General features: G+C 47.6%; 3 protein-coding genes and 1 long non-coding RNA gene across 9 annotated transcripts in view; 3 read left to right on the top strand and 1 right to left on the bottom strand.

Annotated features, from left to right (window-relative positions):
* FAM221B (family with sequence similarity 221 member B) overlaps positions 1-7100 on the top strand; it is a 15146-nt gene extending 8046 nt beyond the window's left edge. For 2 of the 4 annotated variants that reach the window (XM_029919806.1, XM_029919809.1), the window contains 4 exons: positions 3765-3875; positions 4050-4247; positions 4435-4554; positions 4710-7100. In XM_029919806.1, coding sequence (XP_029775666.1) covers positions 3765-3875; positions 4050-4247; positions 4435-4554; positions 4710-4750 — 470 coding nt within the window. In that variant the 3' untranslated portion in view covers positions 4751-7100. The remainder of the gene's footprint in view (positions 1-3764; positions 3876-4049; positions 4248-4434; positions 4555-4709) is intronic. The other 2 variants (XM_029919808.1, XM_029919807.1) reach the window with 2 other exon arrangements.
* Positions 1-8350, bottom strand: part of LOC115276053 — a 9971-nt gene extending 1621 nt beyond the window's left edge. The window contains exons 1-4 of one of the 2 annotated variants that reach the window (XR_003901799.1): positions 8009-8350; positions 7680-7801; positions 6366-6465; positions 6226-6277 (exon numbers count right to left, since the gene is read on the bottom strand). This is a non-coding gene — a long non-coding RNA (uncharacterized LOC115276053). Of the gene's footprint in view, positions 1-6225; positions 6278-6365; positions 6466-7679; positions 7937-8008 lie in introns of those variants that run through there. The other variant, XR_003901798.1, reaches the window with a different exon arrangement.
* Positions 8231-10279, top strand: HINT2 (histidine triad nucleotide binding protein 2). The gene is made up of 5 exons (XM_029919810.1): positions 8231-8354; positions 9452-9592; positions 9689-9793; positions 9901-9973; positions 10096-10279. Exons 1-5 carry the CDS (start codon positions 8274-8276, stop codon positions 10185-10187), a joined length of 492 nt encoding a protein of 163 aa, XP_029775670.1. The 5' UTR covers positions 8231-8273; the 3' UTR covers positions 10188-10279.
* A 488-nt stretch (positions 10280-10767) lies between these two features.
* The window catches only part of SPAG8 (sperm associated antigen 8), a 3338-nt gene continuing 1464 nt past the window's right edge, over positions 10768-12641 (top strand). Inside the window, exons 1-3 of one of the 2 annotated variants that reach the window (XM_029920653.1) lie at positions 10768-10856; positions 11340-12033; positions 12159-12333. In XM_029920653.1, coding sequence (XP_029776513.1) covers positions 10789-10856; positions 11340-12033; positions 12159-12333 — 937 coding nt within the window. In that variant the 5' untranslated portion in view covers positions 10768-10788. Of the gene's footprint in view, positions 10857-11145; positions 11234-11339; positions 12034-12158; positions 12334-12641 lie in introns of those variants that run through there. The other variant, XM_029920654.1, reaches the window with a different exon arrangement.

The following is a 12641-nucleotide window of genomic DNA, read 5'->3' on the forward strand; positions in this document are numbered from 1 at the left end:
AAAGAAGACGTGGTATATATACACAATGGAGTACTATATGGCAATGAGAAAGAATGAAATCTGGCCATTTGTAGGAAAGTGGATGGACCTCGAGGGTATCATGCTCAGTGAAATAAGTCAGGTGGAGAAGGACAGATACCATATGTTTGCACTCATAGGTCTAACAGGAGAAACCTAACAGAGGACCATAGGGAGAGGAAGGGGAAAAGAGAGTTGGGGAGAGAGAGGGACACAAACCATGAGAGACTATTGAATACTGAAAACAAACCGAGGGCTGAAGGGGGACAGGGAAGAGGGTGATGGTCATGGAGGGGGGCACTTGTGGGGAGAAGCACTGGGTGTTATATGGAAACCAATTTGACCGTAAACTATTATAAATTTAAAAAAATAAAAATAAAAATTTTAAGTCTTAAAAAAAAAGAGTTGGGATTATATCCTAAGGGCATTTGAGAGTCACTGAAAGATTTTAAATGGGACAACAACATGAGCAAATTCGTGTTTTTAAAAGACCACTGTGGCAGTAGCATAGACTGGAGAAAGGCAAGACTGAACATAGGAAGACTCCATTGGGTCCTGGTAATAATCCGGGTAAGAAGTGAAAGCGTGGAGGTGGAGAGGAGTAGATTCAAGAAATGCTAAGAAGGTAAAACTGACCTTTGGATCTTTGGATTTGTTGGATAAGAGAGAAGGACATGCCTGGAATGACATCTAGGTCTTTGGCTTAAGAGACTGATTAGATGATGATGCCATTCATGAATGCCTAAAACAGAGTAGATGCATAAGTACATGTTGGATGAACAGAAGACAAAGGATGAGGGCCAGGTTTGGATGGAATAATTGAATTTATCTCATTTGAAATGCTTGTGGAACATGCTGGTCAAAGAGTCCAGTAGACGACTATATGGGGCTGAAGCTCAGAAGAAAAGTCTGGACTAGAGACATCCTTCATGAAAAGACAGCTGTATGGTATATGGAGATATTCTAAGCAAAAAGAAATGGTATCATGCAAATGGGATTATATGACCATGGAATTGACTGTGTTGTACCTTGTCTGGTATTTTTACAGTAAGCATCTGTACCTAGACTTCTTTGTCACAAATATTATGCTGCAAAGTTAATTGACCATAAGGCAATGTGCCGTAAAAGATAACTAGTTGACAGCTTGGTTTGACAGTTTGTTGGTTTTATCCACAGGTTGGCAGTTTGATTTCATTTCTCCATTGACACAGTACTCCCATTTTTATATTATATAAATCTTAGTCTTCATAATGGTCTACACAGTGGCACAGAGTTTTGAGCTCTCGTTTCCCATACAACTTTGGAATGTCTATCAGTGGACATATGTCAATATGCCAAGAACAAACAGCAGTGTAGAAGGCTTTCACAACACAATACACAGCTCATTTCCTAGTATTTGGAAACTGATAACTCTCTTAATGAAAGAAGAAATTTTAGCAAAAAAAGAAAAAGAAAGAAAAAGTGAGATGCTGAACAAGGAAATGAATCAATAAGCAAAAAGAAAAATACTGTATAATGCTATGAATGAAAGACTTTGAAGACAAGTGCTTAGGTACAATCCACAAAATAAAAGTTATTTACACAGTATGGCCATGAATCTCTACTATACATTTTAAATTAAATATTTGGATTTTGCAATAAAGTCATTTTTAATTTTGATATTCATTTTCCATATTTCATTATGCCTTTTTTAATGAATGTCCTTTTGTTTTTTGTAATTTTATCTTTCGTGGAAAAATCGTCTGTGGCCAAATTAATCATGCAATGGAACTGTTTGCAGTTAAAGTGCTTGGAGCAAAAATTCTTAAGGTGAAACTACCTAGAACCACCTGGTACATCATCAAAAATGGCATTCCAGATAATGTTTCTTCCCCCTACCAGCCCTTGTCCACATATAACAGAAAGACAGTTTGGAATCAGAGCAAAAAGTAGAGGGTCCCACTCTGGACTACATAGCCTGATGTCAACTGTCCTGCTTTAAGGGCATGGACACCTATAATGGAGTCTTAGTATAGGTGCCAGTCTCTGGTTAGACTCTAGTCTTCTTCATCTAAAAGCCAGGCACTGACTACAGTATCAGTGCTTGGACTGGACTCTCCCAGACAACCCTCAAGCAGGACCTCGATATATGGGCAATAACCCTTGTTCACCTCCACCCCTCATCTGCTCACCCAGTGTATCCTGCTGCTCTGGACAGAGTTCAGAATTCTTCTAGTAGAATCTTGGCTCCCACTCACCTCCATTGTGACTCTACCTACACTCTGCCCTTTCAACCAAGCCTCACTGGTATAATGGGGCACTGGCACTACAGGCTGGCAAGATCAAGACAGAAGTAGCAAAGCCAAAAAGTCACACCTGGAACAGGCTTTAGACCCGGAAAGACCATGGGTAAGACAAGAAAATCTAGACTGACAATTAGGTACAGGATTGTGTATTGTAGCCCTGGCCAGAGTCAAAGACCAGAGGACCCTAACTTTCCCATCCTCCTTCTGGAACTTCAGCGTTAGGCCTAGAATATTGAGTCTCTCTTCCCTCCTGAAGGAATTTGCTCATCCATTTAGCCAGTCAAGTGGACTGTGCTCTCTGAGCACCTATTTTGGGCCAGGCCCTGTTCAAGGACTAGAGATATAGGTAAAAACCCATAGTCCAAGAGGAATACAGTGAAAAGTCCATTATTATAATGCATTGTACTGTCAGAAGAATAGTGAAGGAGTCAAGAGAAAGAAAGAGGAGGAGCCCCTAGACAGGCAGAGGAAGTCAGGGACAAACTTTTGGTGGAGGTGACATTTCACTGTAGCCTTTAAATGGGAATGAGTCCCATAGCTGAAGGTCCCACTCCATAAAGACTCATACAGGATTCTCGCCTAGAAGGTGGACTAGTCTCAGGTCTCAGGAAGAGTGAGAAAATCTGAGTGGAATGTGCTCTCTGGTTCTCCTCCCACATTTAAATGGCTCCACCCTTGCCTTGTAGTGAGCTTGACCATGAAGCCAATTTCAGATCCCACTACTGAAACCAGGCTCTCAAGGCCTGTGGAGCCTAGCTGTGCCTATTCTCAGGGATATGTCATAGCCTCACAAGCTTCTGCTTCTTGGTCTTCAGCATGCATGACTTCTGGCCTACCTCTTTCTCCTGATTCTTAGAGAATTATAGGCAACCCTTCTCATGTTCATAGATAGCATCAGTTTAGGAACACCAGGAACACAGAAGGGAAATAGGAAGGTGCCAAATTGGAAAAGTAAAGAAAGCTCTCCTCCTGGTCCCAGAGCTGCCCAACTTCCTGGACCATTCCAGGACCTCCCCTTCTGGTCCCTTAAACAACTGTATTTTCTTAGGTGCCAGTCCTCACCGTCTATTCCACACCTGGCCAGTCAACTTCCCTTTCCCTCACCTTACACACTTCAAAGAAACAAAACAAAGTCAGGCTCTAATGTGAGAAGGGGAACAAATGAGAATCTTACCAGTCACAGAGAACTCAGCAAGATTCATATTCATCTTCAAACAAAATTTCATTTTGAACCTTCCTGCTCGGCAACTGAGCTTCAGAAACTGAAGACTGTCTTCAGTCATTTCTGACAGGCTGACAGAAATGTAGTGGATCCTGGGGTGGGAAAGGAGCTGAAACACTGATGGGACACTGAGAAAATCTGAGGGGGAAAAACCTAAAGGGGTGGAGATCATGGGTGGAATTAACACATCTGGGGAAGAGGGGGCAGGGTGGAGGGCTTAGGCTATTTTTCCTTCTCAGGTCTCTACATTGGCTGGCGCTGCCCCCATTATCTATGGGATTGTTTCCGAATTGGAGAGGAGTCCAAATGCTTTTGTGGACACTTGTTGAGAGAACACCAGATCATCTCAGGTAGGGAGAACTGACCAGCCCCCATCCATGGGGAGGGAAACTGTACTCGGGCCATGTGTTGGGATGTATGAGAGAAAGTGTGTGTATATTGGTATGGAGGAAGGGGACTGGCACTGGAGGGCTAGGCCCTACAAAGTACCAGTCTAATCCTACCACCCATCCCCATTCCCATAGACATCTCCGTGCCCTGCAACATGGGCCAGTGCCGCTGCCTCATGTTCTGCTTTATCCCATCACGCCCAGAGGAGGTGGGTGAGTTCTGGCTTAAAAGACGAGCTACCTTTGACCCCAAGGCCTGGAGGGCCCAATGTCGCTGCAAACACAGCCATGAAAACCATGCAGCTACTGGGTCCCATCCCTGCAGGGTGAAAGGTAATTTCTAGGGTGACGGGAGTACAAGGGGTGGGCATAGGTAGAATGCAAATAGTTTGGGGATGAGGATGGAGGAACTGGTAGGAGAAACATGGGTTTGTGGTTTGTGAGGAAGAGAGGAGAATGTAGTCAGCCCATGGGAAAGTCCCAATGCCCTATACTTGTCTTGGCTTCCCCCTTGCCCTAGGCTGTTGCTGCAACTGCTTTGAGTCTAATTTCCTCTGTGCGGCCTGTGACCGGCGCTGGGAGGAACATGAGACTTTCTTTGAGACTGAGAAGACCCGGCGACGAGGAGGGAGGCCTTACGGTGAGGGGGCAGGGGGCAACCTGGAACAGGGGACCATTCCTGGACCATAGTCAGAGGCCAGGCAGAAAGGTGCTCCCACCCTCAACCACCCCATCCAGGACTACCTCACCCTCTCAGCTCCTGCATCCCAAACTTGCACCGGTTTCCACCCCCAGGGGCAGACTATGTGCCTTTTGCAGAGATGCCTACCTTCTGAGAAGCCATCATCAGCAACTCTGAACCTGAGGCTTTAAAGAAGCAGCGGCCCTCTGGCCATCCCAGCACCAACCCCAGACCTCCTGGGCTCCTTGGCCCACACAGCCTCTGGCCTGGCCCTAAATTTAACCCCTGTACCTGACCCTTTCACCTCTGCTTTCCCTCCTCCAGGGACAGACACTGTCAACACCTGGCACAAGCCTCTCTGAGCCCAGCTCGAATCATCAGTAAAGAAAGGGGAAGCCACTGGAATTTGGCCTGTTTCTGTATGGGTGGACAGAACCCCAGCCCAGTGACAGACACCCTAGGACTTAGAGTTGGTACCTTCTGGGAGCAAGAAAGCATACCACATGGGAGAGAGGCTGGATCAAACCATCTGCCTCCACCACACCCACATTCAAGCAGAGAGCTCTGGCATCAGGAGAGTGGCTTCAAGGAAACCAAGCAAGGAAGGGGATTTCAAGAAGGCTAGAGGGAACACTGATGGAGTTGGGGACTCCAGTAGGATAAAGATTGAAAATGTCCATCGGATCTTACAATGAGAAGGTCCTCAGATAATGCAGCTTCAGTGGCACAGTGGAGGTAGAAACCAAGCAGCAAGTTTGAAAGAGCTTCTTTAAGAAACTTGGATGAAAAGAGCAGGAAAGAAGTCAGACAATATCCAGAGGGAGATGTGCAGTCAATGAAGCATTTTTTAGGAGGGAAAAGGGGAAGGGGCCAGTAGAGAAAAAGATTTTGAAGGATGCAGAAGAAAAAGAGAGATACCTGGTGAAACAAGATCCTAAAGATGGAGGAAGGGGGGAATGAGGTCAGGGCAGAGGTGAAGGGATGTGTTCTGGACAGGAGAAACACCACTTCCTAAGACCAAAAGGAAGGAAGAAAAGGACAGGGCCTTCACTGAGCTGCGGGGAGCAGGTTCTTGTGGGCATTCCCCTGTGAAGTAGGAGACAAGGTCAGTTGCTGGTGGGGCAGGAGAGGGATAAGAGTGGGGAGTAGGAGATAGGAAGACAGAGGTGAAGGTTTGGGAAGGCTAATGTGGGGAGTCGGAGAAAAACCTGAGGATTCAGGGACAGCTGAAAGCAGGAATCTAGTTAAAGAGGAAGAGAGAAGCAAAATAAGATTGATGGCTGGTGATGGAAGGTGTCAGGGAGGATGATCAGGAAGATAAAGCAGAAAGAAGGCTTGAGGATGTGGAGAGAGCTGACTATACAAACGGAAAGGAAGTGAAGCTAGGAAACAACTGACAGATTGAAAAAAGGAACAAAGGACTAGAATTCTCTAATGAGATCCAGTAGCAGACGTAGTGGTAGGGATTAAAGTATGGGAGCCAGTGATCAGAACCTACAGAGGGTTGCAGCGCTCAGATGAGAACAGCTGCCAGGGATCACAAAGCTTAGAATAAAGACTGTAGGCCAGGGGCCAAAATCAGTGAACCACAGATTATTTTTATGAGTAGGAGATTCTGACACTAATTACCTCTGTGATCGTAGGCATATCACTTTCCCTCTCTGGGCCTCAGTTCCTGGATCTATAAAAGAGGAATAATCTCTGTGTTACCTGCACTCCCTGAGAACCTAAAGAAATAACCAGTTTCAAAGTGCTTTATAGTCGCTTACCCTTCCTGGCTGGTTTCCTTCCTCTTCCTAGATCCCAGTTCTTATCTCTTCAACTTCTCTAGGGGTTGCTGCTCTCTTGAAGGCATACTGCATACAGCCTCTAGGGCACAGAGGAAAAGTCAGTCTACATTTCCCCACATTTGGGGAAGCTATCTATCCTTCCAAAGGAAGGAAATCAGTCTAGTCCTAGAACTCCTAGGGGAAATCACGGGATCAAATGTCTGCCCATTGGAGGAAAAAGGACTTTCTAACAACAATAATATGGCTATACAAAAGATTATTCCTATCTCCAGAAGTAAAGAGTTCTTCCGGACTGATGATATGCAATTAGTGACCTAATGATCATTCACTAAAACTAATTCAATAGTCAACAGTAAAGGAATGGTTACTGTAATACACTCATTCAAGTAAGTAAAATGCAGACATGACAAACTATATTTACATAGACCATGTAATAATATGGAAAATTGCAGGGCAGAATAAGAATATATATGCAATACATGTGTATTTTATATGATAAAAGGAAATGAAACATCAAATGTTATTCACTTCACAATCACTGATGTGCTAAAACAAAAACAAAAACAAAAAACTAAAGATACAGTGGCGGCTTTTGTCCTAAATGTTAAACGTCAGACTAAAACTTACTTGGTGTATGTTAGCATTTTGTGACCCCTGTTCCTTAGGTCAAAAATATATATTCCAGCAAAATGAAATAAATATACTTCTCACCTAGCCATGACGCATTCCCCTTGTCCCCCTCAAACCCGACTAACTGAAAATGCCAGGCACAAGGCTGTTTCACACACCATTTCTGATTAGGAAAGAACATTGGATACCTATTCCTTGGCTTATTAGTTGTGTGGCAAAGACAGGACACTACCGCCGCCTCCCGTTAAAAAAAGAAAAAAGCAAAAAAAAAAAAAAATCTTGAAAACGAACTCCAGAATCTTCAATGTTGAGAGTATGTACACACGAACATAAACTAAGGAGGGACTGCCCTTAGATGAGTAAATTAAAGTCTTTGAAATGCTCAAGGGGCTGATACAGCCTCACGGGGGGGAAACGCTGGCTATCTATCCCTTCAGTTAAATACAGAGAACAAACTAAGGGTTGATGGGGGTGAGGGGGTGGGGCCGGGAATGGGTAATGGGCATTGAGGACACTTGGGATGAGCACTGGGTATTGTATGTAAGCAATGAATCATGGGAATCTATTCCCGAAGCCAAGAGCACATTCTATATATACACTGTATGTTAGCTAAGTTGATAATTACAAAAAAAAAAAAAAAAAAAAAAACCGGTCCCAGTTCACCTTCAGCCTCACAAGCCAGGCATTCCCGCCCCCGTCTTCCGGGACTTCTAAGACTGGCCTCCAGGGGTTGCGGTGGTTCCCGGAGGCAGCCAGCGCCAGTGCCCTCAGCAGCCGCCCTCCTCCTGGCCAATGCGGGGAGAGGGTTTACGATGTCAGAGGCTCGGCGCCGCACCAATGTTGTGCAGCAGAGCCAAATGGAGTTAAATCCCACGTCTCTTAATCCTTCCAATGGAGTGAGAAATTCTCTTGGGGAAACTACTTACAGGGCCCAATCGCAAAGGAACTTTCGCTCTGACCAGAGGTCGAAGCCAATGGAGTGGAAAACTCACCCACGAGCTGGCAGAAGCAGCCTATGGGATGAAAAGATTCCGCCTCCACGGTGGCGGCGGAGCCAGTGGAGTGAATGATACCACCCTCTGGGTTGCAGGGCGGCAAGGGAGGGGCCCAGGAGTGCGGCCAATGGGGTGGGAGGACCCGGCTCGGGCCGCCAGCGGAGCCAATGGCCGCCGCTCGCCGGCTCCGTGGCAGCCCCGCCTCTGGCGGCGACGGGACCGCCGTACTGGCCCCCGGAGAGGTTCGGCGGCTGAGGGCAAGATGGCGGCGACCCTAGTGCTGGCTGCCGGGCTGCGCGTGGCGCGCAGGGCGGTGGCGCTGGCGGGGCCGCGGGGGGCGCAGGTGAGAAGCGTCCGCGGGGCCGCGGAAGGAGTCCCGCAGGCTCTGCAGCTCCCAGGGGTCAGCCTTCTCCCCCAGGCGCGTGCAGCTCAGCGGCCTCGCGGGGACGGAGCCCGAGCGTCTGGCAGGGAATGCGGCCTCTCCCGAGGCGCAGGCTCCAGGGCTGTTTGGTGAGGTCGGACTGGTATCTGGAGGCAGCCTCTGGGCGGTGGCCCCGGCACCGAGGTCGCCACAGGGTCTGTCCATTGGCTACTGCCTTCTAAAACCGAAGGCCTGTACTGGGCAGCCTCCTCAGTGCCCCCTGCAGGAAATGAGGCTTGCCTTCTCGGAGCCAGTCTTCTGCCCGCCCCAGGCCTCTCTCATCTTCCCCATTTACCAGAGGGGTCAGATTCATCCCAACTTTTTCTCCCACAGTGTGACATCACTGCCTTGAGCCTTCTCTGCGGCCCCTACCCTCAGTTCCCTGCGGCTGTCGTTGCTGAATTCACTTAACTCTTCCTTTCACTGATTCAAGGGACTGGAGTTAAAAATTCACAAAAAGAGCTCAGATGTGACACGCAGACTTGCTTGTGTCAACAGGGCAATTGTGTGAAAACCTGAATGTAACAGGTAAAATAGAGATTAGATGACAAGTAATGGAAATAAATGGAAACTTAGTAACAAGGTATGAGTACATCGAAAGAGTACCAACGGTCTTAAAAGATGATGCAAATAAATTTCCTTTATATTTGGAGCCAAAAGGAGGGGTTTATCTAAGGTAATTCAGTAGTAAAAGAAGAACTAGGTCTTAAGTGTCCAGTTCTGATCCGTTGTCCTTTCTCCTGAACAGTGGTACATTTACTAGATGCTTAACAGGAATCACTGCAGTACTGAATCCTCCATTGTAATACAGCGTTTATCTAACCAGGCTCAGCACTGTCTGACCCTACTCTCTACTGCTGACACTCTGAAATTGAGGAACTTTTCCTTTGGAGGGGTGCCACTGATAGGTTCTTAGAAGGGTGAATAATTATCAGAGCCCCACCTCTGCAGGCTCCGACTGCCTATATGGGAGAGGGATTGTCAACCCCCTTCCTTGGGTGTGTCTGACCCACCTTCAGGTCCGAGGAGCTGCAGGTGTGACTGATGGGAATGAAGTGGCCAAGGCCCAGCAGGCAGCGCCTCAGGGAGCAGCCCCAACTATCTTCTCCCGGATCCTGGATCGAAGCCTCCCAGCTGACATTTTGTATGAGGATCAGCAGGTGGGGTGCCCCTAGGACCCATCCCCTTGGGAATTTCATAGATCCCATCGACCTGTTGAAATAACAAGATGGGCTCTGGCCTTTCACTGCTCCCAGTGTCTCGTATTCCGTGACGTGGCCCCTCAAGCTCCTGTGCACTTTCTGGTCATTCCTAAGAAGCCCATTCCTCGGATTAGCCAGGCCGAAGAAGAAGACCAGCAGGTGGGAAGAATGGAGCCAGGATTTGGCTTTGGGGGAAGCCTTGAACTCAGCTAGGGGTTTTGCTCCCTGTGAATGAAGCCACCCATCTCCCTCCCCTTTCCCTGTAGCTTCTAGGACACCTTCTCCTTGTGGCTAAGAAGACAGCAAAGGCTGAAGGGCTGGGAGATGGATACCGACTTGGTGAGTGACTTTAAGCCGTTGAGCTCCTTGCCTATGGATTCTCATACCTACTCCTCCATATGATCTTTATTCTGTTAATCTGTCCCATGATCCTGACCCCCTAACGCCAAGCTCCATTTCAGTGATCAACGATGGGAAGCTGGGCTCACAGTCTGTGTATCATCTGCACATTCATGTACTTGGGGGGCGACAGCTCCAGTGGCCTCCAGGTTGAATCTACCTACTGACCAAGAACCCCAGACCTGGATTCTTGGGGGGCGGGGGGGAAAGGGACCCTATGATGCTAATAAACTTGTTCTCCCTCGATTTGGATCACTGTCTTAAATATATAAAGATTTATACCACAAATAGAAAACATTAAAGATAATGATCCAGTGGTGCCTGGCTGGCTCAGTTGTTGGAGCGTGCAACTCTTGATCTTGGGCTTGAGTTTGAGCCCCACATGGGGTATAGAGATTACTTAAAAATATAACCTTAAAAAAATAATGATGATCCCTCTTGACTATGGTCTGACTGAGAGACATTAAGGAGGCCCATCCCATAGTGAAAGAAGCATTTGCCTATGACAAATGGTCCACCTGGGTCAAGCTTCTAGAAAAGTAGCAGCAGAATAAGCCTATATGAATAGGGAAAGACTGAAACCCAGGGTTGAGATGCTCAATCCTGGGCGTATTCAGATGCCAAGCCAAGTTCTAAGAGGGTCTGGGAGGAGGAAGGTTAAGAGTCTTTTAGTGAAGGAAAAGTAATCTCACACACACACACAAAAGTCTGCCACCCTTTGATCCCCATGTCTCACCATTTTGCTTTTTAGTTTGATGCATTTTCAACCTCAAACATTTTTAAAAGACTTCCCGCCCCACCTCACTTTTAAAACTGAACTGAGGTAAGTTATTGTTGCCCCTACACAAGTATACTAAGTATGCTTCTGTCAGATACCACAGCCCTGTGCTTGTCTTCAACACAAAGAATCCCCTTAGCCTCAAAAAGAATCATGCCTAAGTGTAGAAGGCAGGGAGGGCCCTAGGCCAGCGGAACCTTAAAAGCGGGGGTGAGGTGGGACGGAGTCTGAACCGAAAGCAAACTTCCTAGAATTCACCAGGCTTAAGACTTCCGCCCCGCAGAGAATTTGCCTCCACCCCCACCCAGCACTTCCGCCCAACTGTAGTTGTGCGCAGTCTCCTGGAATTATTTGCCGTCTCTATGGCAACCTGGTAGCTGGTGACCGAAGATGGAGACCGCGCAGTCTGTCAAGGGATCGCGGTGGGTGAGAGTGGCAGTTTTGGCTGCAGGTGTAAGGAGACAAGAAAGGTCAGCGGATTTACTCTGTTGCAGTTTTGACAACTTTGTCGCATTCGCTTTCTTTCAGATCTTTAGATGTACAGCCTGGTGCTGAAGGACTAGAGTCCACTTCAGAACCATGTTCTTCGGATGGCCGTCCTAGTTTGGCCCTGGCAGCCACAACTGCAGCAGCTGCAGGCTCCTCCACCGCCGAAGCGACTGCGTTATCTGCAGAGACCCCAATGTCCTACTCTGAGCCGAACCTTCTCATGGACCTCTCCTCTGACAGTCTTCTGGGGGATCCCTGCACTCGAGCCAGCTTTACCCACAAGACAGGCCACGGGAAACTTGGCTTTGAGCCTATCTATGTCTCCTGTATTGCTCAGGATCCCTGTACTACAAAAGAGCTTAGCTCTAGTGCAGGCCCTATTCTTGGCTCCAGTTCTGATCCCAGCCATGGCTCTGATCAAGACACTGGTCCTGATTCTGGCCCTGGTCCTGCCACTGACTCTGGGCCTAGTCCAGGCTGTGGCCATGACCCTGAGCTCAGCCCCTACAATCTTCCAAGTTTCAGAACCCCCCAAGCAGATCCGGTCTCTAATTATGCCTCCTGGAATCGCTACTGCCCCCGGGAACCTCAGAAACAACCCTGGAAGTTTTTGCCAGTCTCAGAACCTTATTCCCAAGGGCATTGGAAGACCCCTGAGGTTGAAGGGAAGTGTAAGGTTCTCAATAAAACATTGCCACGGGGCCACTGCCTTCTCTACAACTGGGAGGAGGAGGTATTAAGGTTTTGACCTGTTCCCTTTTCCTGAAGACTTTACCCAATTTCCTGGGGGAGGCAGTAGTTTATGACGAGGGCGGGTACCATAAAGGATATCCTGGTCACTCAACTTGGGGCCCACAGAGAGCCACCAACCACCTGGATCAACTCCCAAGCATGCAGGATGGCTCTGAGAGTTTCGTCTTCCGAAATGGACACCAGGGACTGCTGACCCTGCAGCTACAGTCACCCATGTCCTTCAGCACCACCCAGAGAGACTCCTACCAGGCCCCACGAAACTACTACCAGCCAACTCGAGGTGTGAAGCATGAGGGAATGGGCCAGAGGGAGCAATTAGAGATAAAAGAGAGGAAGGAATTTCTAGTGGGGCAATGGATTATCTGATGGGTACAAGGGTAAAACCCCATGATTTTCCTTCTTTTCTCACGTTTGTGTCTCCTAGGCCTGCTTCTTTTTTTTTTAAATAGTTTATTGTCAAATTGGTTTCCATACAACACCCTGTGCTCTTCCCCACAAGTGCCCTCCTCCATCACCACCACCTCTTTTGCCCCCACCCCTTCCCCTTCAACCCTCAGTTCATTTTCAGCATTCAATAGTCTCTCAAGT

Source organism: Suricata suricatta, chromosome 13 (genome assembly GCF_006229205.1).
Source record: "Suricata suricatta isolate VVHF042 chromosome 13, meerkat_22Aug2017_6uvM2_HiC, whole genome shotgun sequence".
Classification (NCBI taxonomy): Eukaryota; Metazoa; Chordata; class Mammalia; order Carnivora; family Herpestidae; genus Suricata; species Suricata suricatta.